We start from the raw sequence: 25,567 nt of genomic DNA on the forward strand, positions 1-25,567 counted from the left end.
AAAATTCCCCAAATTAATCTTAAAAAACTGTAATAAACGATGATTAATTGTAATAATGATTAATTGCGTTAATGTCGACAACCATATCGACACGTAATTATTATTTCTGAAATTAATTCATTCGTTTGAATAATATATATATTAGTTCAACATCTTAATACTTAGACCGTAGTGGCGCTTCGGATTGTAATGTTATTTAATATAAACGGTCTTGTTTCCTATCTTATTGTTTATAAACGCGCGCTGAAATAATGCGTTACTCTCGATACATATCGGTTATTGCGAAAAATTATTGCTAAGGTCTCGGTAGTCTAAAGGCTCAGGACGCTCGCACGGAATGCAAGAGATCCGGGTTCGATTCCCGGCCGAGGCAATATTTTTTCGCAATAAGTTTATTACAGTTTTTTAAGATTAATTTGGGGAATTTTGGGGGGATTATTACATTTCAGATTAATTGCGTTAATGTCGACAACCATATCGACACGTAATTATTATTTCTGAAATTAATTCATTCGTTTGAATAATATATATATTAGTTCAACATCTTAATACTTAGACCGTAGTGGCGCTTCGGATTGTAATGTTATTTAATATAAACGGTCTTGTTTCCTATCTTATTGGTTATAAAAATATATTTGGAGTAATATGTTCATTAATAACGTTATTTAAAAAAAAAATTAAAAAGCAGGAAAAAGGAACAAGCAGGATCGAACATAGGATTCATTTTAATCTCGCAGCTAACGCTCGAGACCACATTGAGTTTTTACGGATTATCTCTACGAATTATATTACGATTATAATCGGAGCTTCTATCCATTTTTGTTTTTTCTCTGTCTCGCTTTATTGAGACAATGGGAATGAAAGAATTTTATATCACAAACACGGTTACCAATTCTCCGTTTTTTCTTTTTTGACAGAGACTTCGGTTTCTTGGACTAATATTCGATACTTCAGCAGACGTGAAAATCTCCAATTTTTGTAAACTTTTCACATCTGCTGGAATATCGAATATTAGTTCAAAAAACCGAAGTCTTACAAAAAAAAACGGAAAACTGGCAACTGTGTTTGTGATTAAAATTCTTTTATTTTTCTTTTATTAAATTATATTAATCATATATCTTTCTTATTAATGTATAATAGCAGAAATGATTTCAAAACATAATAATTAATGAGATATAGTTTACGACTTTCCATGCGCTATGTACTACGTTAGTAGAGATGATCCGCAAGATCTCAATGTGATCTCGGGCGTTAAGTACAATCAGAATGTTGAAGATCTTATGTTCAATCCTGCTTTTTCTTTTTTTCATAATTTTTTTTTAATAAATAATGTTATTAATAAATATATTATTTCAAATATAATTTTTATAAAATTATAGAAATTATGTATGTGTACTTCAATGTACTCGAAATTAATTGTGCATTTCGGGTTTTTTCTGAAGTGTTGCCTACTTTTCTTTCACAACCGCTCAACACTTGATGGCCGAATTGCTGGATCGCACGCGGACGTGCATTTCAAGAGCGTCGCAGTATAAGAAACATGGTGCTGCGACCATATCTTCCAGCAAATTATCATGAAAGTATTTTCCTTCCTACATAATTGTTATTTTCTTAATAATGGTGATTGAACATCATATTTATAAGTAAATGTATTTTACTGAATGTAATGTACTTTTAAAATATTACTTTATATTTTTATGATACTTTCGGTTTCTTTCAAAGAGCTATTGATCATGCTTTTGTGCTACAGAATGTAATATAGAATTTTGTTTTACCGCGTCATATAATTGGTCATCTGTTTGTATTTTTTTAGTGGAATAAAACTGGAGAATGCACTTAAATGACGTATCAATAAGAGAACTTCAAAGATAATAGAGAGTTTTTACAATAACGTGGATCCAGATACGGTGAACGTCTTTTCTTAATTAGTCGCTAAGGAGAAGATAATGTGACAATGATATCAATTATGTATCTTTTTTCCTATAGTAAAAACGTGAAAAGTGAAAATTTTTTGTATGTTGTGTATATGCATATACATATATATATATCACATATACATATATATATATATATATATATATATATATATCGTTTTGCGTGACACTATACGCGTAGAAAACAATGGCGTTATACGAGTCAATCAGCTATAATCAGTATAATCCACGTTCACAGTATCGTCGCGCAACAGTACTGTCAATTCAGTGTAGTGCAGTAGTGTTCTACACACACACACCTATATACATGTGTGTGTGTGTATATATACGTAGGTAAATCAATAAATACCTATGTTTCAAGACAGGCGACGTTGCTGATGCAAATTGGCATTACTATCGTGTACTACCATCTTTCAAACGATGCCATACAAAATTTCAGAGTGATTCATTCAATATTTTGCATAATAACTTGGGAATGAAGAAGCTGTCGGCCCGATGCCGCGATTGCTCACAATGCCTCGGCTCACTCCTCCGCAGTCGCCACAGCCAAATTGGTCGAATTACACTACGAATTGCTGCCGCATCCACCGTACTCTCCGGATTTAGCCCCCTGTGATTTCTTCTTGTTCCCAAACTTGAAAAAATGGCTCGGTGGAAAGAAATTCACGTCGAATGAGCAGGTCATCGCCGAAACAGAGGCCTATTTTGCAGAGTTCGATAAATCGTATTTTTCTGAGGGGTTACAAAAATGGCAGAAGCGTTGGGAAAAGTGTATCCTCCTAAAAGGAGATTACGTTGAAAAATAAAAAAAATTTTCGTGAAAAACTTGCTTCTTCATTACTAACACGAGTACTTATTGATTTGCTCTCGTATACATAGGGTGCCACTTAAGATGAGACGGGGCTACATTGGGAATAGAGAATAGATCAAAGGAAACAAAGAATTCTTACACCATTTTAAGATACTCGCTGTAATTTTCGAATTAGAAAAGGAAACGTCTAAGCCAATATGCGGTTAAGTCACGCTGCGCGAATTCGTAGGACGGTCCACATTCGAGCGGCGGCTGCGGCAACGGTGCGCAAGAAAGGGGAAAAAGCACCATCCTACGAATTCGCACGACGCGGCTTAATCGCATATTGGCTTAGACATTTTCTTTTCTAATTCGAAAACTACAGCGAATATTACAAACTGATATAAGAATTTTTTGTTCCATTTGATCCATTCTCCGCTCCCAATTTGGCCCCGACCCATCTTAAGAGACACCCTATATATATGTGTATATATATATATGTATATATATATATATATATATATATATATATATATATATACATATTGGGTCATCTAAAAACCGTGGATACTTTTTAGATGACCCAATATATTTATATAGTGTTTTGTGTTCACAAAATAGAAAAACTATAGTAGCAGAAAATTGTCTGCCTTTGGTAAGGGAAGGTTATGGGTTTCTAATAAGCGACTCACTCAGTACAACGTAATAATTATCTCATCCTTGTTGTATTGGACAACAAGATTGTAATGATGCACCGTGTCATACCGTGTCACACTGTGTCTCTTGTTGGAAGACACTCTATAAAGTCAAAATTGATTAAAAAGTTACTGTGATTGGTATATTTCTTGTTGGAAGGCAGCTCTATAAAACCAGAATGGGAAAGGTTCATATCTTTATGTGAAAATATCACTTTTATTTATCACTATCATATGCAAGTGATATGGTTAAATGTTATAACAATAAATTGTGCTTTGCCTAATTATGATTCAATATCAGAGGCGTTCATCGTGGGCTGACTATTTTTAATTTACTGCCAGAGGCGTTAATCATGGGCTATAACAAAATGCTACAGCCGTAAATCGTGTTTTGGCTATTTAGATAAATGTTAGAGCGTTCATCGTGGGCTGACTATTTTTAATTTACTGGCAGAAGCATTTCGATTATCAAATTTGATGAAATATGATTGCGGAACCAATTTGTAGAATTTTACGTTTGTAATTAAAGAAATATGAATAGATACATTGTTATGATGGAATCAAAAGCTGATTGCTTGACACGATCGAAACAGAGAAACTAATGAAGAAAAAAGAACTGAATATCAGTGAATAGCTTCTTTAAATTCTTATAATTTTTGTCTGAAATTATTTCCCAAAACATTATGTAAAGGCCTTATAGCACAAGGATGATCATAATTGAGTCGTAGAAACGTGAATCATAATCATAGGTTAACCGATTATATTTTGGCGTACTATGTATGCCGATACAAGTACATTTCACATTCCTTCACGATTAGTTATAGTCACCTTTATGTTCAGCTCCTAAATAAGGGGTTTTTTTGGACACCCTATATAATATGTATGTTAATACATATATATATATGTGCTATACATATATACAACATACGTTACACAGTCACATGCATAATTTTCATATGACGCTGTACGATTATGAAATATCATATTCAAAGTGCTTTAGCAAATGTACACACTTATAGATCAATATATACGTTGATTAACAGCAAGTTACAATAAGTATATTTTTACTAAATGAACACTTTGACTGTGATATAGATATATCTTCGAATGCAAACATGTATTTAAAATACACGTGTAATGTAATAGTACTTTTTCCTTTGTTCCTAATGCCATTTTAACTTAGGATGTAACATGTATTGTCATAAATACATTGCACATACATATGTGTATGTAGCTATCCATCTCTTTTTATTATGTTTAATGAGTCTTTTACAATAATAAGCCATAAATCAATCATAAATCAGAAGTCAGATGCTAAAAGTTGACGACTGTGATTGGTCAATTTTTAGCTTCTGACTTCTGATTTGTAACTAATGATTTATTGTAGAAGGCCCGTAGTAAAAAGAGATAGAAGTTACTCATACTTAGCTTTTCATGCAGATATAGACACATTAATGAATATTAGAATTATATTTTATGTGCATTATGATGTATACACATTACAAAACATAAAATATATTTCTAATTAATATTCATATACATGTGTAGCTACTTCATCTCTTTTTGTTACATGTAATACATAGATTTAAAGTCTTCTATATAATAATTGTTTTTCTCAATATTAGAATACTGCATGTGTGTGTACTATGATGTGTGAATATCTACATGAATTAGAGCTAGAAGTAATTTATACTGAGGTATTCATGCGATATTCCTTATGTTTATTTATACAAAATATTGCAATTAAATTTTATGTGTACATATATACATATTATATTATATATGTATACATATAATTTTAATATTGCATATTTAAACATAAATAACTTTCATAAATAACTTAGCATTGATAACTTCTATCTGCAACATGTATATATTCACACATTATAGTATACACATATGCAATATTGTATAATATTGCCTATATGTGTATTATATTTAAATATACACACCACTAATATCTGTATATTTTATCATGATTAACTTCTATATCTTTTTATTAAACGTAGCAAAAAATGGAATATCTATGTATATTATATGTAATATATCTATGTATAGCTAATACATGGTATATCCTGACCTAAAATGACATTGTATGACAGGAAAAATGCTGTTAGGACCATATGTCATGTACACTGTCAATACTGAACATCTAGTTACTGATCATATAGTTACGTATATTACATATTTTCAGTACTCCTAGTCTATATTGATACACAGTCGTAGTATCACTTTTTCCTATGATCAATATCATTTTAAGTCAAGGTGTAACATGTATTATTGTCAATGTATGGACGTGTTGTATATATTAGGTGTTGGAATTAATTCGTAGCGTTTTTTAATGAAAGAATGTTATTTATTTCACATGAGCATTAAAAAATACATTAATGAAAGTACTTCCCATCACTTGTAAAACGCTACGAATTAATTCCAACACCTAATATATGCATATATATATAATATATATATACATATATATATATCTATATAATATATATATATATATATATGCATATATATATATATATATATATATATACATATATATATATATATATATATATACATCTGGATATTTATGCAGATATTCTCTATGTCCATTTTTATGCAATATTAAAATTTTATATTATAATATATAATGTGTATAATGATATATAAATTTAATTCTAACGTTGTATATAAAAAGACATTCATGAATATGAATTACAATTACATTTTATGTGTATTATAATGTGTGCACACACAATGACACAAAAAATGTTATTCTACAATATTATTGACATATTAATGAAGACATATAAACATGTTAGTGATATGTGCAATATTAAAATTATACTTTGGGTACATTATTGTGTATATGTACATTATAATACATATAAATTATAATTATAATTTATATTCACTAATAATGTTTTTTTATATGTTACAACAATGTTAGAATTATCATAGTATAATATACATACAATTTTCTATATTGGATATATAAGTCGACATGTTAGTAATATAAGTACTATAAATATCTATCTCTTTTTATTAGACAGAGCAAAAAGAGTTATATTATGTATGTGCAATGTTGTATTCATTTATTGATAATATATTATCATAATCTAAAATGATGTTGGACGTAAAAAAAAAGTGCTACGGTTTCGTATCGATATAACTATTAATTAAAAATCTGTACTTTATGTATATTACAGACTTTTAGTACTGGTGGTATATATTGGAAACGGCCTACATTGCATATGTACATAATACAACTGTATTTCTAAGGCTCAATTCTACAAATATAAGATTAATTTCAATTCCGGTTTATTTTTTTCTCAATTCTAAAATTGGAAAATTTTCCAAATAAAATAAATTTTTGTGGGACCGTGCCTAATGTATGTTTTTGTTCCTGCTAAGATGGTAATGTAGGAAATCGAATAAAAATGTCAATAATCGATCAAATTTCCTGCATGTATCATATTAACTCAGAGAGCGTAAGCATCTTATACATTGGAAATGAAAACCTGTAATATCCTTGATTAAGTTTAGCCGTCGCTCCAACATCCCCTTAAAAATGATACAAAATTTGGAATTTTTCACTATGCGAACAATAACTTACTTTATTAGTTTATAATACAGATATCGATATATTGCTCGAGCTCAAATAAGAAGAGTAGGGTTGTTGATTTGATGTATTATACAACAAGCATGTATTATACAATAACAATTTTACGTTTTTCGTATCACATACTCTAACATATTCTACATTCAGATCTTGAATCGGTGGTGAAGATGTATGAAAAGTTGTATGAGAAGATGCGCTATAGAAAAAAGAAAACATAATAGTAATAAGTATATATAATAAGTAGACTTTAGAAAAATATATAACATATAATCTTCTTGATGCTTCCATGGGTGCTTTCTATATAACTAATCTGTGCTTCGCGGGATTTTTCCATGTCTTGGTCCATTCTTGATGTGCCAACGTTTCGTGGGCCTTGCAGTCCACTTCATCAGGGCGAGGAGCAGCCTGATACTCGTATCCCTGATGAAGTGGACTGCAAGGCCCACGAAACGTTGGCACATCAAGAATGGACCAAGACATGGAGAAAACCCGCGAAGCACAGATTAGTTATATATAACATATAAATTATATAAGCAAAATTTTATAAAAGTTAAATAAACTTACCTTTCGCATGCCTTCTCTCGCATGCCTCATCCTGTTGAATTGGAATGTAATAGTTCATAGCGTGAGACATTTCAAAGATATACCCTGATACAGTAGAAGCAATATGCTCTATGTAGTAGGAGAAGTCCATTGATTGAGCGATTGATGTAATAAGACTTACGTATCATAAGTCTCTTTCTTTAAAAACTTTTTTTAAATAGTAATCTCCATCACAAAATTTTAGAAGCTTTGCATTCGACTGAACCTTCAGCGTATGAATCAATAATTTCAGCTGACTGAATCAATAATGTCGTCATAAGTCCTTCTCATTAGTTCTCACCATTTCACATTTTCCAGCAATATATCCAAGCAATATATTATCATTAAAAATAATTATTTTCGCATCAAAAGTTATTTCAATTTCGCTTCTATGTGTGTGCGATTACACAGATATCATAATTATATTTTATGACGTCAAAGTAACATATGTTCCACAACGTCTATGTGTGGATGAGCTGTATGTTCCAGTAACACTATGAATCGTTCAATGACATGTAGGAAAATTTAAATTTACGTAAACATCAAACTTTGAATCACACTCATTGATATGATATTTTTATTTTTTTTACTTTTTATTCATTTATTTTTTCTTACGGACGATGTATTCAATATGAAATTTTACAAATATAATGTTAAGTATTCAATGTAATGTTATAATGAGTAATATGTTTTCATACAGACGTACGCCACCGTTATCCAAGTTATCTTAATTGCAAAGAATTCGTTACTCGCATATCTTTAATGTTAAAAACATTATATTTTTTTAAAGGTATAACAAAAAACCACATTGTTGATCAACTGATCTCTTAGATAAAAATAAATACTTTATTTCTTTGAATGTTTGCATAGTAAATAACGAGCGACGGCTAAAACTTGGAGGTCACTCAGGATGACCTTGACAAGTGATGGCGAGATTAAGGTTATCGAAGAATGCTCCCCTATTCGGCATATTTACCAAAATATTTATTATGATAAAATAAGTAAATTTTAATTCCATTAATTAGATAAATGAAATCCTATAATCGACCAAAGCTGATCTTATTCTCCTAAATATTTCAGTATGAATTTATACAAGCACTAGAAAATTCTATAAATTGTGCAATAAAATCCTCTCCAATCTTGAAACGCAGTCATAGCTAGAACTATAATAGTATTAATAGTATTATGTTAAATAAAATATATTACAATATAATTGTGTATTATAAAATTATATTGTGTATTTTCATAAATATCTCCTTGAATAATGATGCTCACTCAACAGTTGGTTTTCAATATTATTTAAAGCGCGAACTATTTACATTTTATAATAAGAGCTTTATCATAAATTTTGTGAAAACTATCTCCAACACTTTACTGATGATACAATTTTTGACGTAAAAAATAATTTAATTTCTTCATTCATATTGACACAGTTCAAAGTAATCGTAGTCCACGCAATGTTTCAGTTCGAATATAAAAAACGTAATAGTACGTACGTACGTACGTACGTATTTAATGTGCATACGTGCACATTGAATATATTTTGCTGGATCTCTTATGGTCGCAGACGTTCTCTCTCGCATCTGTGTCGTCTCTCAACCTTCTCGCACTGCTATTGTATGCTACCGATTTGCTACTTGTCCACTACTATTGTATTCGGTCTTCAATTTTCATTATTAATATAGTTCAAATTTATGCTATGTTATGTTATGTTACGTTTGTATTCTGCAGCCCAACATTCGTACTATATTATAAATTTGTTTTATGTTCGCTTTTGCACTTTTTATACTATAATTACTCTCATTACTCTCGTTTTTAATAGGCGTTAGAATAGCACACTTAGCTAATGCCTTATCATTTTGTAAACCTGTCGCTTAATTTTTCTCTTTTAATTATGTAGTTATCATGTTTTTTTGTTATTTTATAAATAATGCACAAATAAATTAAATTAAAAATTAAATTAAATTAAATACAATATTTACAAACGTACGCAAACACGTACATATTGTATGAACGTATTAATGAATGTATCAATTTTTTTAACATACCGTTCGAAAGTGAATAATTAAAATACCATTAACACTTGAGTATTACAAACATCTGGATCTTAATCGGATCACTTTCAATACAAATATAAATTATGATGTTATATATTATTTCTTGTTACAAACTATAAGATACGAATCTGGCAATGATTGTATCATATTGTTTATTTAATCCCTGCAATTACTTTTTTCACGTGGATCTTTGAAATCTTTTTGATTACAGATCTTGTTACAATACGCGTTGCATATAATGCAAAATTGTCAACTTGGTACATGTCTGTACATGAAGCCGTTAACTGTGTTTCTTATATTCGAATTGAAACATTGCATGGTATATTTTGCATGTATATTTTGAATTGTGTCAGTATAAAATTAAATAATTTTTTATGCCAAAATTGTGTTATCAGTAAATTCAGTGTTATAAGTGCTTTTCACAAAATTTATGACAAAGCTTCTATTATAAAATGTGAATAATTCGGGCTTTAAATGATATTGAAAATCAACAACTGGTGAGTGAGCATCGTTTTTCAAGGAGACATTTATGAAAACACAATTATAATATAACATTTTATTTAACATAATACTATTAATACTATTATATTCTAGCTATGACTGCGTTTCAAGATTGGAGAGGATTTTATTGCACAGTTTATAGAATTGTCTAATGTATTTGTATAAATTCGTACTGAAATATTTAGTTAATAGATCAGCTTTGGTCAATCATAGAATTTCATTTGTCTATAATAATTGAAGTAATTAAAATTTATTAATTTTTAAAAAAATATCTTAATAAAAAATATCTTATACGATTTATAGCATATACATATGCATACATATATTATTTCTTGATAAAGTTTATTTATAAGCATGTCAAATCAAAGACAAAAATCTTTTATAAAAAAATTAATATTTTCTGTAATTAAAATAATTAAATTTTATTATAAGATACACGTAAAACAAAAAATGAAGAGAATAAAAAAAGGGATTAATAATGTATAACTGTATGAAATATATTTAAAAACAATATAGCTAATGTCACGAATTTACAGTTATATCAGTACATAGAAAGTTTATGATTGATCACAATAATGAGACAGAAACCATATTGCGATAATTTAATTAATTCTGTTATAATAATAAATGATTGTCCTTATTAAGCAATTATTTGATATTGTAGCATTTTGAACATAGACCGTTCAAACATTCAAACAAAGTATTTATTTTTATCTAAGAGATCAGTTGACCAACAATGTTGACTTTTATATATAGATGACATTTGATAGCTGGATGCTCTATACACAAAGGCAATTTTTTCTGAACTAATGACATCGATCTTCTCGTGGCGGCACTTTTGACTTTACTTGTTTTATATATAACGGCCGCTTGTAGATAAACCTCGGACAGCTTCGCTACAGCGAAAGATGCTTCTCGGCTCCAATCTTGTTTGAGTGCACGAGGTGGTGTGGTTTTTTGTAACTTTTGAAACTTAAAGAAGATAGGTCTATGTTCGATATTTATTGAAAGTAAGAAAGGAAGTTTTAGTGCAAGAACAGACCAATAGTTATTATTAAATATCTTCAATTGTTGAACTTTAAAAAATTTATGATAAAAGTAATGGTGATAAAAGAGGAGGAGGATAATGGCAAAGATGCTCCTGCTAAGGAGGTCAAAGATGAAGACGTTCTTGCCGAGGAAGCTGAGAAAAACGCCTCCATGGAGGTCGATCCATTGACGTCAACCCAAATGGTAAATGAAATGAGTCGTAAATTATTTGAAAGGAGAAAGAGGGGAGTTGAGTAGTTGGGTAGGCCCCTGCGTAACGTAATCCCCGCGTTGCGAATGCCACCTACTAGTTACTGTATCCGTGTCCCAGAACCTTCCTAATATTACTACTTTTCGACTATTTTTACAAGTGTTTTAAAGCGATCTCATTATTTCATTTTATTCAAATTGTCTTTGTTTACAAATACAATTATACATACAAGAAATACATAGCATACAAATACATAGCATACAAGAAAAATCAACGTGTCACTTATGACACATTTCTCACTTATTACTCAGTATAGAGTGATTACTCAGGAGTCTTAAGTATTTTGTTTTATATTTTTGAAAATTGTTTCTTAATTTTAAAAACAGATTTTATATTTTGTTAATAAAATAAATTTAGTTCTTCTAATATTTTCTATATTAATAGAAATTTTATACATGTATTATGTATATAATAAATAAAAGTAAGCGCAATTACAAATTTTGTATTTTTTATTTTACAATACTATTTTAATAATAAAACTAAGTAAGTAACATTTCTAAAAAATTTCACAAATATTATTGAATATATTTGAATGAAAATTTTTAAAAATATTTTTAAAAATATTTTTTTTATATGATTTAGCGGACACAGAAGTATTTTTAAATATTTTTTTATTTATTTTAAAGTACTTTAACCTTTCTAAAAAATATTTTGAAAATATTTTGAAAATATTTTGTGCTGCATGAGTATGAACATCAATTGCAATAACAATCCTAATGAAAAATTGTGAAAATTTGGCTGCAAATGACTGAAAGCATTTTTCAGGTATTTTTAGTAATATTGAAAGACTTTCTCAAGAAAACTCAGGAATTGTCAACGAATTCTCAAAAAGTCATTTTTAAATGTCAAAAAATATCTAAATTTCATTGAAATTCGGAAATTTAGTGATGTCTCTGAAAATAGAATTTTAATTTTTTTTATTTTTTAGAGATTTTCAGAGAATTCTCTAAAAAAATCATTTCCGCGTGCCCAAAAATCTTTTAATTTCGCTGAAATCAAGAAATTCAGTGACTCGGGAATTCAGTGACGTCTCTAAAAATTGAATTTTCATGATTTCACTTTTTAAAAACTTTCAGCGCGTTCTCTGAAAATCATTTCCAAGTATCTGAAATTCCCTGAATTTTGCTGAAATTGGGGAATTTAATTATATATCTAAAGAAAATTTTCATAATTGTTCACTTTTTAGAGACTTTCAGTAAATTCTCTGAAAATTATTTCTAAGTATCTGAAATTTCGTGAGATATTTCTGAAACTTATATAGACAATAAATAACACACTTGTCAATTGAAGAAGTGATATAATACAGGAAACTCATAATCGAGAGATTCCAAATTCGAATCCCACTAGGTAAATGTATATTTCAAAATAATTTTAGATGAAATCATTACATATATCTTGTATGGAACAACTTCTATTAAAAAAGAAATAAAATTTATAAATCTTAAAATATGAATTTTTATCGAGTATTGAAAATCTGAAAATCTCTGACAAATTCTGGAAGTCTTTGTATTGTAAAAAATTTTATGAAAGTCTTTTTTAAATATCACTGAAACATTTTGACAAATCTTTAAAATTATACTAAAAAATTCTCTGAAAAACTCTGCCATGTGTCCGAAAATATGAACATTTTCAAAAAAATTTTCATACTCTTCAGAGAAATTTTTTCAGCAGAGAATTAATTAAAAATGACTTACATCAACTAGTTTATCAATAATAGTTTGCACGTGTTTCCAGCATAGAATTGAACCGATGATAGAAGCGGCTGTCAGACTCATTATACCCATTACATCGCTGGTAGTAATAATTATCGCATTCTGTGACTTAAGCCGAGTGCTATGCTCCCATCCATCTCTTAAATCGCGCCAGAAACCCCAGATCTCGGCACTGATTAGACATACCAACAGGCACACACTGCAACGTATTATTCTTATTATTTTACTTATCCATATAAATTAACCAAAATAATTCAAAAATCCATATAAAATAACTTTAGAAAAATTAATTTAAATGCAGGAGAATCGTTGTATCGATCTCGACTGAGATCTTGCATGATGAGAGGATTAGCTAATGGGATTGGTAGAACAATAAAATACTATACTATTGTATCTTTCAGTGCAACAAAGGAAAAGTTCTTTTTGCTTAAAATGTTAGATGGACGAGAAGCGCTCCGAGAAGAAAATGGAATTACACGAAAGACTTTGAAAAACAAACACTTTTAGTAATAAAAACAAATATAGACTCAAATGAATATTACTTATAACTCTAATGAATAACTAAAAGAAATCACTTATAACTCAAATGAATTAAGATGCACATTCTATGTTTCCGTTTTTGCTTAATATATCGATTTCTTAATGCGTCAGTCATGTACTGAGGATAAAACTGAGGTCGAAATTTCGGAATCTACGGAATTTTTTGAATAAAATATTTTTACACATCCTATGTTGATTCATATTACATTTATTAATACATTTGATTAACCCACCTTCAAAAATTTTTAACATTTTATTAGATACTAAATAATTGAGCAAATATATATACACTTTAGATTACTTACTAATTTAAGTGTCTTTAAGATATGTTGTACGGTAGAATGTCCTGAATGATTTCCCACAAAAATTAAGTAGGGGACTGCATTGGTTTAGGAGATACAGTTCCATAATATCTAGAGGATGATATTAGTATTAGAGATACATTACGAATAATGAAGTTTGTATATGTCATTCTAATCTCTTGACGAATGTAAACGAAATCAGAATATCACAGAAAGTCATAGGTATTTTGTAAACATAATTCTCATAGTTAATTAACAGCTTTTAATATGAGACTATACAAATTTCTAGATCTTGTTAATGATGAAAATAAATAGTAGTCTTTGTTCCGCGTTATAAAGTGTATGCATGGAGGCGGTACGTGCCGTCTACATTTTTAATCTTGTACCACCAAAAATTGGCGGTACACGTTGAAATAAAAACCCCACGTAAATTACGAGGTGATACGTAAATACCACCGAGTATAAGAGTTAAAATGGTATCTCGAATTCAAGAGATATCTATTGTGAGGAGATAATTATGCGGTACAAATGTTCTAGATGATTTGGAGGTACAAATGAAGAGCATATATGTACCTGAAATATTCCAACTCTTTCTTTTCTCTCCCAATCCGCTTTTGTTCTTTTAAAACGGCTGATGATACAGAGAATGAAATATAATTGTCACAAATCGTGGATATAAAGTAAAGCAGAAAAATCGTATCTAAACGTAATCGTATCTAATCGTATCCATATATCAGCCTTAAATTTTTCTCTGCATTTTCTTATCACCATGACTTAAGACTTATGTTTCTCTACGTTATCAGCTGTTTTGAAAGGACAAAAAAAGTCCTCCTATAAAAATATTTCCTATTAATGTGGTAATAATTCGATGTAACTCGAAATGTCATTTTTAAATGATATTTCAAATTACACGGAATTATTACCACATTAATAGGAAATATTCTTTTCTATATAATGGGAAGTATTTTTCCCGGTAAATTCGCTGGAAGTACAAAAATTTGTACCTCGAATTTAGAAGTACTACGCGATACAAGATTAAGAGTGTATTGCGGCATTATACAGCTCTCGCTTTGTATATACTTTACAATGCAAAATGAGGACTACCCAATACTAAAATATGAGATGGATAAGGTTATATTTTTTTACGGGCAGTGTCACTCGTAGGGGGGCACGTACTGCCAACACGTATATATTTTTTAACGCGACACGAAATCCACCTAATCTCTCCTTTGCTAAGGGGCGTATGAGCGTATCTTTTTACACGAAGCGAAGTCTACCCTCTCTCTGTCTAGGAATGTACGACTTGTTACGCGTTCATAATAGTATATTTTCTATTCTAATAATGTCACCTACATATTACATGAAACTTTAATTTATCATATCTCCTAAACTAATGCAGTCCTCATTTAATTCTTATGGGAAATCACTCTGTGCACTCTCCCCCGCAAACATATCTAAAGGATATTTAAATTGGGGTGAGGTATACTCAAAGTATACATTTATCAGTAGTAAGTAGGAAGATAAGTAACACACATGTCAAAACAAATCCCCTCCATGTCTCCCATAGATGTAGCCTAGATGGGTCCGTTTGGAAAAATGGCATGCTCTGATTAATCGGTTGATGAAGGGTGATAGTAATAGGATAATTAAATAATGCGTTCTAATTGGTTCGTTCTAATTAACAAAGATCTGATTGGCTTGCTCCATACCTTCGCACGAGGTGATTAAAGAAGAAAGTGGTAGAAGACTTCCGACAAAATGAAAGGTGAAGTCCGAAAAGATAGCGAGTGAAGATTGGGACCGCAATATTTTTCATCATGGGGAAGGAGTACAAGATACGAACAACTGAGATAGCAGGTAGTTTTATAGTAATTATTTTTTGTTGGCACGACTCAAATGTCTCCGACGTATTAACGTTTTAATGAAAGTGTTTTTATTATTTATGAGAACTTTTATAAAAATTTTTGAGTCTGGAAGACTCTTATTTTTGCTTGGAAGAAAGTAAAACAGGCACGAACATATTCAACTGATATGACGCGACATCTTTAAGCATTACTTTAAAAAAATTCTTTTTATGCCATATGTATTTAAAGTACGTTATTTAAGTCTAAAATATGTGAGAAAATGTGTCTATTATAAAAGGAAGTGAGGTGAGGAGTAAGAAACAAACAAAATTTACAAGTGCAAAACGTTTATTTAAAAAAAAAAGAAAGGTATATTACATGATATAGCTAATTTATTGTCACTAGATACCAAGATTACTTATTCTTCCCCGATATATATCGGGGATACTAAGTTCCGTACTGTTTTCTCTTACAAACTTTTCTCTATCAAAGCTTATAATTCCTTTCCAGATTCAATAAAATCTCTCTATCCTCCTTTCGTTCCGCTGCCTCCCGTTTCATTGCGACATTCACAGCGATATTCAAACGAGACTGATGTAATTGGTGTTTGCGGGTATGCGTGTATATGTGGGTGAGTGTATGTGTGTGTGTATGTTTTCAACTATTAGTTTACCTCTTATTGTTGTCTTATTCTGGTTTTGTGTTACTAATAAGCTTTGTAACAGCAATTTTGCCTAACCATTTGCAAGCTACTATTGTCTATGGTATTTAATGTTTATGTTAACTATAGTCTATTGTATCATACTTTATGTCTATTACTTTATTAACATGTAGTCTTTTTCATATAGCTTTGCAATAAACTAAATTAAATTAAATTAAATTAAATTATTAGGAGTACAAATTAGTTCGGTTCATTTTTTTGTGTTCAAAAATGCATTTATTTCAAAACAAAATGAATGAACAGATTAATTAAAGTATTGTCCATTGCTGGCTACTACTTTTTCCCATCTCTCAGGCAATTTTCGAATTCCATCTCGAAAAAATGACTCGTCTTTGAAGGCGATCCAATTTTGGAGCCAATTTTCGATTTCTGCGAAAGAAGTGAACCGATGACTTGCCAAATCGTGCTGCATCCTTCGGAATAACCAGTAATCAGAAGGAGCAATGTCCGGAGAATACGGCGGGTGCGGTAAAACATCCCATTTGAGCGTTTCCAAATATTTTTTTACGACTTTAGCGACATGAGGCTGAGCGTTGTCATGAAGAAAAATAACTTTATCATGTCTTTGCTCGTATTCCGGCTGTTTTTCTCGCAATGCACGGTTTAAACGAATCAATTGTAGCCGATACCGATCGCCCGTAATGAAATCGCCAGGTTTCAGTAGCTCATAGTAAACAACACCCTTTTGGTCCCATCAGATACAGAGCATGATCTTCGAACCATGAATGTTCGGCTTTGTTGATGTTGAGGTCGATGGCAACGATTGACCGGGCTTAGCGTCATATTTTTTCTTCTTGGGGTTGTCGTAGAATATCCACTTCTCATCTCCAGTCACAATCCGATGCAAAAAACCTTTTCTTTGTTGTCTTTGAATCAGCTGTTCGCAAGTGAAAAATCGCCTTTCAATGTCTCTCGGTTTCAGTTCATAAGGCACCCAATTTCCTTGTTTTTCAATTATTCCTATGGCTCTCAATCGTGCAGAAACGGCTTGTTGAGTTACTTCCAATGATTCTGCAAGCTCCTCTTGCGTTTGACTCTGATCTTCTTCGAGTAATGCCTCTAATTCTTTGTCTTCGAATTTTTTTGGCTGTCCAGAGCGAGGCTTGTCTTCAACGCTGAAATCTCCATCCTTGAAACGTCGAAACCATTCCTTACATGATTTATCAATTGGAGCAGTGTCACCATAAACTTCGACAAGCATTCGATGGGCTTCAGCTACACTTTTCTTCCAATTAAAGCAAAAAATTAGAACCTCCCGCAAATGCTGCTTCGTTAACACAAAAAAGTCGACATTTCAAACACAGTAAAAATCAAAGTTTTTGTATGAAACTCAAAGCGATATAAACTGAATATTATTAGCAGATGTCTAACCTCTCTGAAAACGCCAAAATCAGTTGTCACTATGAACCATTCACAACAGCCAGAGCCAGCTTTTGGAAAATTAACCGAACTAATTTGTACTCCCAATAACTTTTTTAAAAGAATACATGATTGAACATGACAGCATACAGCATGAGAATTTACAAATTTACGTTTACAATAAGAAAACAGTTTTATGAAATAACTGTACGGTTATTGCGTTTATAATCAAAGAAATAGACTAACAATAAGAAAGGCTAAGATTATAACCGTTACACATAAAATGTAGAAATATACAGCAGTATTGCCTACAAGTTTGACAAAATTCTTTATAACATCGTCATATTCCAATGATACGTATAGGAGTTTTGGGGCAGGCGTAAGAGAAATCTTGAATTTAAGGGCAGCATGCCGTAGCTATCGAAATATTCCTGTTCTGTGTTTATCGATCAGTAGAAGGCGATCAGTGTTGGCTAGGTCGATCGTAATAGTCCATGTTAGCGACAATGAGAGTCGATCTTGTCCATACTCTCGGCAGTCAGTCGAAAGGATAGATCCTCGCATGTCGGACACTGAGATGATGTAATGCGTTTAAAAGTTCCAGCAAATACATAATATCATCGTAGTAGAGCGTGAGAGAAGAAATGTGAATAAATTCAAAATTTATCTCTTTTGCCGGCGTGTGCGATGTGAAATTCTCAAAAATAATCGACAATTGCAAGACACTAGTGTTAGTTTTATCTCTATTAGTCAACGGGTCGAATTTTGAAAGATCTTTTTTCTCGTCCTCTATCGCTTGTCTCTTTTTTCTCCTCGTTCTCGCTTTAGTTCGCGTTATCTTTCCTTCACTCTTCAATGTTGCAGATTATATTATGTTTCTGATTTTTGAATTGAAAAATTTTTGCTACCTTTTTTTTGCTGTTGACGTCGCTCTCGCTCCAATTTTCTGAGAGAAGACTATCGTAACTTGAATTGCTGCTATTTCATATAGTTAATCAATGTTTCAATCTATAAGCGTTGCATAAGGCACAATGTAACGTTGGTTCGAAATCCGTGATGCGTACAACGTTGTCTTCGACATTCGAAATCTGGTAGATTTTTAAAAGCCGGAAAAGTTCCTTCCGGATTATATATATAATACGTGCCTCCTCTTGTTCTCTACTATAAATGTAGCGTGCATGTCGTGTAACGTTTCGCAAATGTATCGTAAAGTATTTACGATTGACATCTCCGTCGAACCATTCGATTCCGTGTAAGCCAGTTGTTTTCTCGTCTTACTCTCTCGGGTAAATCGCCAAAAGGATAAAGTGAAATCATAATCCAGTGTCTGGTAATCCTCACATTAATCGCAAGAACCGCGACTTCTTTCGGAATAAAATTTTCTTCGGCATCGCGAAAATCTTCTATGTCGATGACTATATCCATTATGATATTCGAATTTTCGCTACGCTTTTTACGTCACGAAATGTCAGCGTCGGTGTTACGAGCAAGACTGAAGCTTTTTTCGTCATCTTGTGTACAATCAGATGAGAAAAAAGAATGTGTAGTCGAGCAGAAATTTTCTCGAAAGACATAGGATTAACTGGAAAAGTTGACAATGACTTGACGCGAGGATTCGATTTCTAAAACATTATTAAACTCGGCATAGACGATATACAATTAACAATTACGGAAAGAGTCTTTTCGAATCTCACTTCTAATCGTAAGCTTCCGTGATTCACGAGATCTCTGCGCAATTAGCGGATAGATCTGGAGTAAGATCGAAAACAAAAAGAGTGTAACCATTGGCGTAAGCGTCTGTACTTATAGAATTATCCTCGTTCAAAAAGTGAATACGGTTCCGGAGAATAAGGTGTGATAAGCTGCAATGCAGAGCGATTCGTCTTTCGAAAAGTTTGGCTGTAATGATCTACTGGGAATTTGCATACCGTCGACGTACAGCGAAAAGAAATTTATTCCGTAATTTTTGAAATAAAACGGATTTAATTTTCTATCGCTGTTAAACTCCTTATTATCGATAAATCCGATTATTCGTTTCGGCAGCTGTCCGAGTATTGCATTGTCGATTCCCCTACGATGCTGGCGTATTGTGAATGTTTTAACTTCGACTCTCATAAGGGGATACTTGGAGGTAGTTTTACTCAGAATTCTAGCGTGTGCAAGTAACACATCCGGACTTATTTTTGCTTTTCTTACTAGTAGACTGGCAGCAAGAATGCATATTTTTTGTATCGTTTTATTCTCCATAAGGGAAAACGAATCTTTCGAGTAAACGAATTTTATTCTAACTTCCATTCCATTAATTAAAAATTTATCTTGATTGAAAACGTCGCAGTAAAGGTGGTTCATGAGACATAGCGTATGATTTCCTTGAATGCATTGCGCGCGTCTCTTAAACGAATATTTAGATTTGACGAGTTTAACGTACCATGTAACCGGAAATATCCATGTTCCATAAGCAACAGATCAAGTGAGAAGTTTTTGAGGGTGCAGCATAATTTAATAACGTATCGATGTACGCACGATAAGCGTAAGTGTTTGGTGGCACGAGCTTTTGATTGAAATATATGTCGGTTTGGTGAAACATGGAATGCAATAAATGATTTACGGATCCTATCTTCACCACGTCGTCAGGTGCGACCGATGTGCTCTCCCAGCATTCATTTTCTACACGTATGCGAAAGCTCAATATGATGTGAGTGAGATCCAGATAGTCTTCACGTCCGGGTATGACAAATTCTATCGCGGGCGAGTTACGGGTTTGTAATAAATCTATTGCGAGCTCTCAATGCTGGTTTGTGTAGGAGGCAGAGAGAAAAGTTCGAGTTCACTCCTTATACACTCGCTTGAGTGAGTATGAAGAAAAGACATACTTTTTCTCCAGTCGCGAATTCCTATCTCAATTAAGAGACTATGTCGGATACATTACATTTATATTCAATGTTTTCTAGCGAATAATTTTTTGGTTTTTCTTCCTACACCATGAATTTTCTTTTTCTTCGTCATTTTATTGCTTTTCTTCCTTGTGGTACTTCTTGATGATTTTCTTTTGACCGCCCGACGTCGTTTACGATGTACAACTATTTCCGAGTGGAAACTAAAGTGACGCGGATTTCGCGGATATTTTATATCTCTTCATCAGGAAACTTATTTTTTCTTTGGTTTTTCTCTTCAGATTATCTCCCGAAACGGCTTATTATTTCGACGTCTTCTATTATATTAATTCCCACACGTAAAGCTTCTTTTTCGACAGCACGTGCACCTTTATTTAGGTAAGATAGATATTTTTCTGAACAATTCACCGAGAAAACTTCCGATTTCATGTCTGCATTGGTAGGGCGAACCGACGTGGAATTCCTTCTCGGCTACCGGTGCCGCGTATCAAAATTCTCCTCATATTCCATTGCGAATTTCTAATTAAAGATTGCCACTATCGACAAGCTCACGTACACGAAAGAAAGTTATTGCTTACGTTTAAATTGCAGCGTCACTATCAGCGTTCTGAATTGGAATGGAATTTTTTTCCAACATGATCTCTTATATCTATAATACTTCAATCGTTCTGAAATTCGTTTTTCGCAGTGATATCGATATAATTTGAAAATAAGAAATGCTTCACTAAATTCGCACTATGTAATTATAACTGCGTATCTTGATTGGTATTACTCTGATAAGAGAATGCTGCTGAGTACTATACGCGCGATCATTTGCGGTCCGTCGAATTGTGATAAAACCAACATTTTCATAAGCTTACTTGACGTTTTCATAAAGGGGAGCGCAAAATAAAGAAAGCGGTATAGATCACAAGTACGGCGTTTACCTACATAAGGATAGGCTAATGTTTGGCAATAAACGTGGATGACGTGGACAACATAATTATCGACGGCGTACGATACGCCGGTACACCTGGTCTACGAGTTGATTTTCAAGAGAATTCTCGACGATGCTTTCTACACAGAAAACGATATGCACAAGAGCATGCTGTTGGAGACGAACGCGCAAAAACACAAGTACTATACTTCGCAGGATCGATTATTGAGTAACAGGGAATATAAATACAAACACGTAATCACGCCGTTGATGTCGATCACACCCAAGAAACAGAAGAAGAAATCTGGAAAGTAATTACCTCATGCAATGAACGACAACGCGATCGATTACGTGCACTGGGATGATCTCAACGAGCTGGTGGACTGTCTACAATTGCTCGACACTTCGCACCGAACAGGCAATAATGCTCATGACAACGAGATGTCGATCATCGAGGAACTTTGCGAAGCTGATTATTATAAATTAAATCGCGTATCCATGAAACGATTTAGTCGAGTAAGAAAAACCAGTAAGAAAAAATACATTATTTTCTTGCACTTGTTGTGTGTATTAAGTGTCGAATCATGAAAAAGAAATCTAAGAAAAAGAGAGAGAAAATTAGCTCCGAGAGACGCCAACTCGTCGAGGAATTGCGCGCTCCTGCGAGAAGAAATTTTCCGCGAAGGCGCATCATAGTCCGGGGATACGATGATCTGTGGCAGGCTGATATCGTTGAGATGCGCCCGTACTCGGGCTTCAACAGAGGCCACCACTACATATTCACCGTCATCGATGTGTTCAGCAAATACGCGTGGGCCATACCATTCAAGAGCAAGAGTGGAAGCAAAACAGCTGACGCTATCGCTGAGATCGTTCGAAAGAGCAGAAAATGTCCGAAAAATTTACAAACGAATATAGGGAAAGAGTTTTACAACGCTGATATGAAGAAAATTTTGAAAAAGCACGATGTGTCAATTGTGCGAGAGCGAACCAGAGCAAGAGCGCTGATCGTGAAATTTTTAAAGTGATGCGGCGTTTGTCTTTCTCGCTACTTTAAATCCGGCTCGAAGGACCAGAAAATGTGCGAGAATGCACCGCGCGGAAAGATTCGAGTGAGAGAACGGCACAAGGTGATGTGATGCACGACAGTGAAGAGAACTCCGTTTCATTTAATTTAACAAAAGAATTTTCTTTAATATAATCAGTTACAGAGTCAAAAAAATACAATTAATTAAATATTAGATTAACAAAATATCAAATGCAGCCACCGTTTCCAAAATTGTATTCGGAATCGCGGTGATGGAAAATCTCGGCGATTTTCTCGGAAAGATTCGTTTTATCGCGATTTCACTAAGCGGTTAGCACGGCGATTTAACGAAGCGGTATAGTAGCGAGATTATGATTCTAAGAACTCGAAGAACTTTTAGAAGTAAGAACTCTAAGAAGTCTAAGAACTCTAAGCGGTGTAGACGGTATAAGCGGTGTAAACTATTTAAGCAATCTGCCCAATCTGCTCTGAGGACCGGCGAGATCGAAGCATTTATTGTTTCCGGTCCGGGCTTTCTTCTTGGGAGAAATCCAATTAAATATTACCACAATCACGTGGCATTGGTTGTACAAAATTGATTGGCGCTTTCGATTCTTTTCTAGCGACGTTCAACGTAACAGTCATGCGCGACAGAAAATCCGTACGCGGGATTGGTGACAGCGCGTGACGTATTCGTCGGAGCGCGGCGCTCGCGTGCGCGAATCGAATTGTTCTAGAACTTTCGATGTTCCGTTGCCGGTGCCTGTTTGCGTGTACCGAATTGTTTTGAAAAGGCTAAAGAACAATGAATCCCTGACTTTGACGAGGCTTAATGTCAGGCTCGAGATGAAATCACGAGCTCGCCTTATGCGTGCGTTCAATAACAATTACTGTTGGTCGACCGAAGGAATTCTTACCTTTTTTTTTCGAATTACCGATCTCGAACATAATCATTATTCCACATATTCGACGTTGAAATCGTCAGTCGAGCGGTTCAATTGCACGCTCAAGAATGACATATGGAAGATGTTTATGTTCAACAGCAATTATATTGGCAATTAAGTGGGTCGACGAGCTGCCGCGTCTCGTGTCAGATTACATCGCGCGCAAGCATCGGCATGTGACCCGTCGACGTAACTCCCGCGATCGCCATAAGATTCTTGGACACAGTGCGATAAAGATCGCGGGTTCTGCAAAATTCAAAGTAGGCGATTCGATACGCGTGAGCAAGTACAAGACGATTTTTGAGAAATTTGGTTACGCCAAATTGGACCACCGAGGTGTTTACAATCGTTAAGATACCAATCCTGTAACCTATTTACTCGAGGATTATCGCGGAAAATCGTCGCTGTAGCGTTCTACGAGTTGCATCGTGCTACTCATCCGGATGTGTATCTCATGGAGAAAGTATTGCGCAGGAAGGAAGACAAGGTGTACATCAAGTGGCTGGAATTCGATGGATCACACAATTCATGGATACACAAAAACAATGTTATGTGATAAAATTTTGATTCATATATTTTATTTCTACATATAAAAAATATATCAATATAAGTATATAAGTATATAAACGTATATTTTTATTACCATTCATCTATGTTTTACAGTGTACAAATATAAAATACGTATATAAATGTACGATACATGAAATGTAAATAATAATAATACATAATAAATAGTACTACATAAAACATAATAAATGTTGACACACACACACACACACACACACACACACATATTACAGGTATCCACCAATGCCCTCACGGTAACGTCTCCATCGAGTCCGGTACGACGTATTGTTTGTCGTCGTATGGATTCAGAGCGATTTTTGATTCGGATATCGTGTACACCTCGTGCAGTTTAGATTGTATACACGATTGACGACGAGTCATTTCGATCTCTTCATTCGAACACCGCGTGTAATCATTAAACATTATCGTTCGCTACGACGTTACTCTTTACGCCTTTTGGCTTTTTAGTTTCTTTCTTACCGTGCACCCTCACCGCTTTGAGATCAACGAATTCGGTCATTATTACACCATTATTTTCATCCTTCATTAGACAGGGTACTTTCTTGTTCGCGAGAGGCATATCGTACGCGTTGTCCATCGTTCGTGTCGTATCTAGCGATACTGCGTTTCATAGTCTCATCCTGGCCCTCGACACGGTATACAAGACTGTCCATGTCGGTGTACATAATTTTACATTTATCGCGAAATAGTGGTAACATATACTCGTGAAGAAATTCGTACAAACAGACTTTCGATATGTCGAGTATACATATACCCACGTAAATTGGCTTGTTGAACTTCACCTCGAATTTGCGCAGTTCGACGGCAATCAAATTTTCCGTAAAGACGCTACGACTGTGGAAATTCGATTTTGCGATCATTGCCTCGGCGCCGTATTGTCCGTCCTATTTTGTTAATAACTTTACGTCAACGTGGTTGCGCACATTCTCCATAGTTTTACCAAATACCGCGTTGTTCATTAATTTATATAAATTTTTCTCGAAATCGTTTTTAGCGCGAGTTCTGAAATTTGAATTGAGTTGTGCGAGAATGCACCGCGCGGAAAGATTCGAGTGAGAGAACGGCACAAGGTTGATATGATGCACGACAGTAAAGAGAACTCCGTTTCTTTTAATTTAACAAAAGAATTTTCTTTAATATAATCAGTTACAGAGTCAAAGAATATAATTAATTAAAAATTAGATTAACAAAATATCAAATGCGATCACCTTTTCCAAAATTATATTTGGAATCGCGGTGATGGAAAATCTC

The 25,567-nt window shown here is 33.1% G+C and overlaps 2 protein-coding genes across 3 annotated transcripts in view; one reads left to right on the forward strand and one right to left on the reverse strand.

Moving 5' to 3' along the window:
* LOC105152752 (Gustatory receptor 43a) overlaps window positions 1-13,537 on the reverse strand; it is a 105,521-nt gene extending 91,984 nt beyond the window's left edge. The window contains exon 1 of one of the 2 annotated variants that reach the window (XM_087408233.1): window positions 13,164-13,537. In XM_087408233.1, coding sequence (XP_087264359.1) covers window positions 13,164-13,253 — 90 coding nt within the window. In that variant the 5' untranslated portion in view covers window positions 13,254-13,537. The remainder of the gene's footprint in view (window positions 1-13,163) is intronic. The other variant, XM_087408234.1, reaches the window with a different exon arrangement.
* Window positions 13,538-23,796: 10,259 nt separating this feature from the next.
* LOC105154225 (uncharacterized) lies at window positions 23,797-24,284 on the forward strand. Its single transcript, XM_011069586.2, has 2 exons — window positions 23,797-24,064; window positions 24,112-24,284. Exons 1-2 carry the CDS (start codon window positions 23,797-23,799, stop codon window positions 24,282-24,284), a joined length of 441 nt encoding a protein of 146 aa, XP_011067888.2.
* The last annotated feature ends 1,283 nt before the right edge of the window (window positions 24,285-25,567 follow it).

The sequence above is a fragment of the Acromyrmex echinatior genome, chromosome 7 (assembly GCF_024713525.1).
Source record: "Acromyrmex echinatior isolate Ae372 chromosome 7, ASM2471352v2, whole genome shotgun sequence".
Lineage (NCBI taxonomy): Eukaryota > Metazoa > Arthropoda > Insecta > Hymenoptera > Formicidae > Acromyrmex > Acromyrmex echinatior.

What these genes read in the sequence shown, in the direction of transcription:
- LOC105154225 (XM_011069586.2), top strand. Translation starts at nt 23,797, where the DNA reads ATGACATATGGAAGATGTTTATGTTCAACAGCAATTATATTGGCAATT. An exon ending in CGCCAAATTGGACCACCGAG is followed by an intron (nt 24,065 to 24,111) that starts GTGTTTACAATC and finishes TATTTACTCGAG; the next exon opens with GATTATCGCGGAAAATCGTC.